Source organism: Penaeus monodon, chromosome 24 (assembly GCF_015228065.2).
Source record: "Penaeus monodon isolate SGIC_2016 chromosome 24, NSTDA_Pmon_1, whole genome shotgun sequence".
NCBI lineage: Eukaryota > Metazoa > Arthropoda > Malacostraca > Decapoda > Penaeidae > Penaeus > Penaeus monodon.
In genome coordinates, this window is record NC_051409.1 from 26,873,644 (window position 1) to 26,875,258 (window position 1,615).

Below are 1,615 nucleotides of genomic sequence, written 5' to 3' on the forward strand. Positions count from 1 at the left end.
GAATACTGTACTTGCCCAACTTTACCAAAAGAAACTTTCAGTTGTTATGGAGTTTCAGATTGTAAAAGGCAAAGTTTCATATGAATAAGCTGTTGTGGGAACTAGGTCCTGTGACATCAACCCTTCCTCCCCTCCCCTTTCACATTCTTTCTTGACTATGCTTACAAGTGAATAATACATCATGACCATTTGCTGATTCACGATTTTGATGTATTTTTTGTGTATCTACTTATAAAATCAGCACCCAAGTAATGAAAGGTATGGCATACAATACATAGTTTATCTTTACTGGAGGGAAGTAAAATGTGACTATTTAAATGAGTACATGTTGTTGTTGTTGGGCAACAGTTAACCCACTGATGACAGAATTTCCCTACACCATATTGACCCACACACTAGACATTGCAAAGTCAGCAGCTCATGTAAAAAAATTAGATGCACAGGAAACATACACTTACCCCATTCTCTAAATAGGGTAAACATATATTTCTCAGAACCAAACATGCAAACAACTATTTTGCATGCACAACTTGCACAACAACTGCTCATGGAATGGGTTAATGGGCTTTGATTTTTAAATTTTATTGCCTAGTTATTTATATTTTTTATGTGAGTCTTTGTATCTTCACATTAATGCTTTCATATACATAAAAAATAAAACAAGGGGTCATCTGCCTTGCTTTCAAAGCATTTTGGAAGTAAAAAGATGTTTGACATGTTTTTATTGACTTTTTACTTATGGCAGAAAGTAGCTTGTGATTCTGAGGGTTCCACATATATGTAAAAGCAAGTAAAGCATATCTGTAAGTGAAAAGAGCTTGCATCAAATACCTGAGTGATATTGCAAGAAAAAAGCAAAACATATGTATTGGAATGTGCATTTTAAGCAGTACCCTCTTCACAAGGGCATTTGCACCTCTGATGAATAAAAATATCCTAATTAAAAATTCTCACAGTACATTTAGCCATAAAAGAAGGAAAAGAGAAGAAAAAACATTCCTTCATCTTTAGAAGATACTTTTCACCAACTAAAATTAGGTCAGTGCCACTCTCGTTGTATTTGGAAGCAGAAGTCCCATAATACCTCCAACTGGAAAAAAAAATATACATAATCAAATATGCTAGCAGAAAAATTGTAAATGGTAACTCTATTTAATAATTAAAGAACAAAAACCATCTATATCACTACACTAATTTGGAATGTATTAATCAGTCACTAATTAATGCTATTTAATGTAAATGGACAGCTCTGCTTAAGGCAGATGAGATTTAATGAAGGATGGACAACTGTCTTAGCACGACAGATCAGACCCACTTGTCAGCACAGAACTATATCTCAGTAGCCTCAGCTTGGATGAATTTCAAATTACAGTACATACATAACTGTACAGTAAGCAGAGGCTTCATACTTGAATGTAATCATATTTTCCCTTTTTACCCTCTCTCAAAGTGAACGGAATATAACACACATCCACTTCCACAGGAAAAAATAATTTAAAAAACTAAACACGGTGACCATGTAAGGAGTGTAGCATTTAACAAATAATTACTACAAGTGGAAATCATTGAAAAAGGTTAATGGAAACTACTTCTGATTAAATTATATTATCAAAAC

General features: G+C 33.6%; 1 protein-coding gene across 1 annotated transcript in view; it reads right to left on the reverse strand.

Moving 5' to 3' along the window:
• LOC119588698 (synaptic vesicle glycoprotein 2C-like) overlaps nt 1–1,615 on the reverse strand; it is a gene marked incomplete in the record, with an annotated part of 18,584 nt that overhangs the window by 816 nt on the left and 16,153 nt on the right. The window contains 1 exon segment of the mRNA XM_037937336.1: nt 1–1,090. Within this exon segment, the coding sequence (XP_037793264.1) occupies nt 1,035–1,090 (56 nt within the window).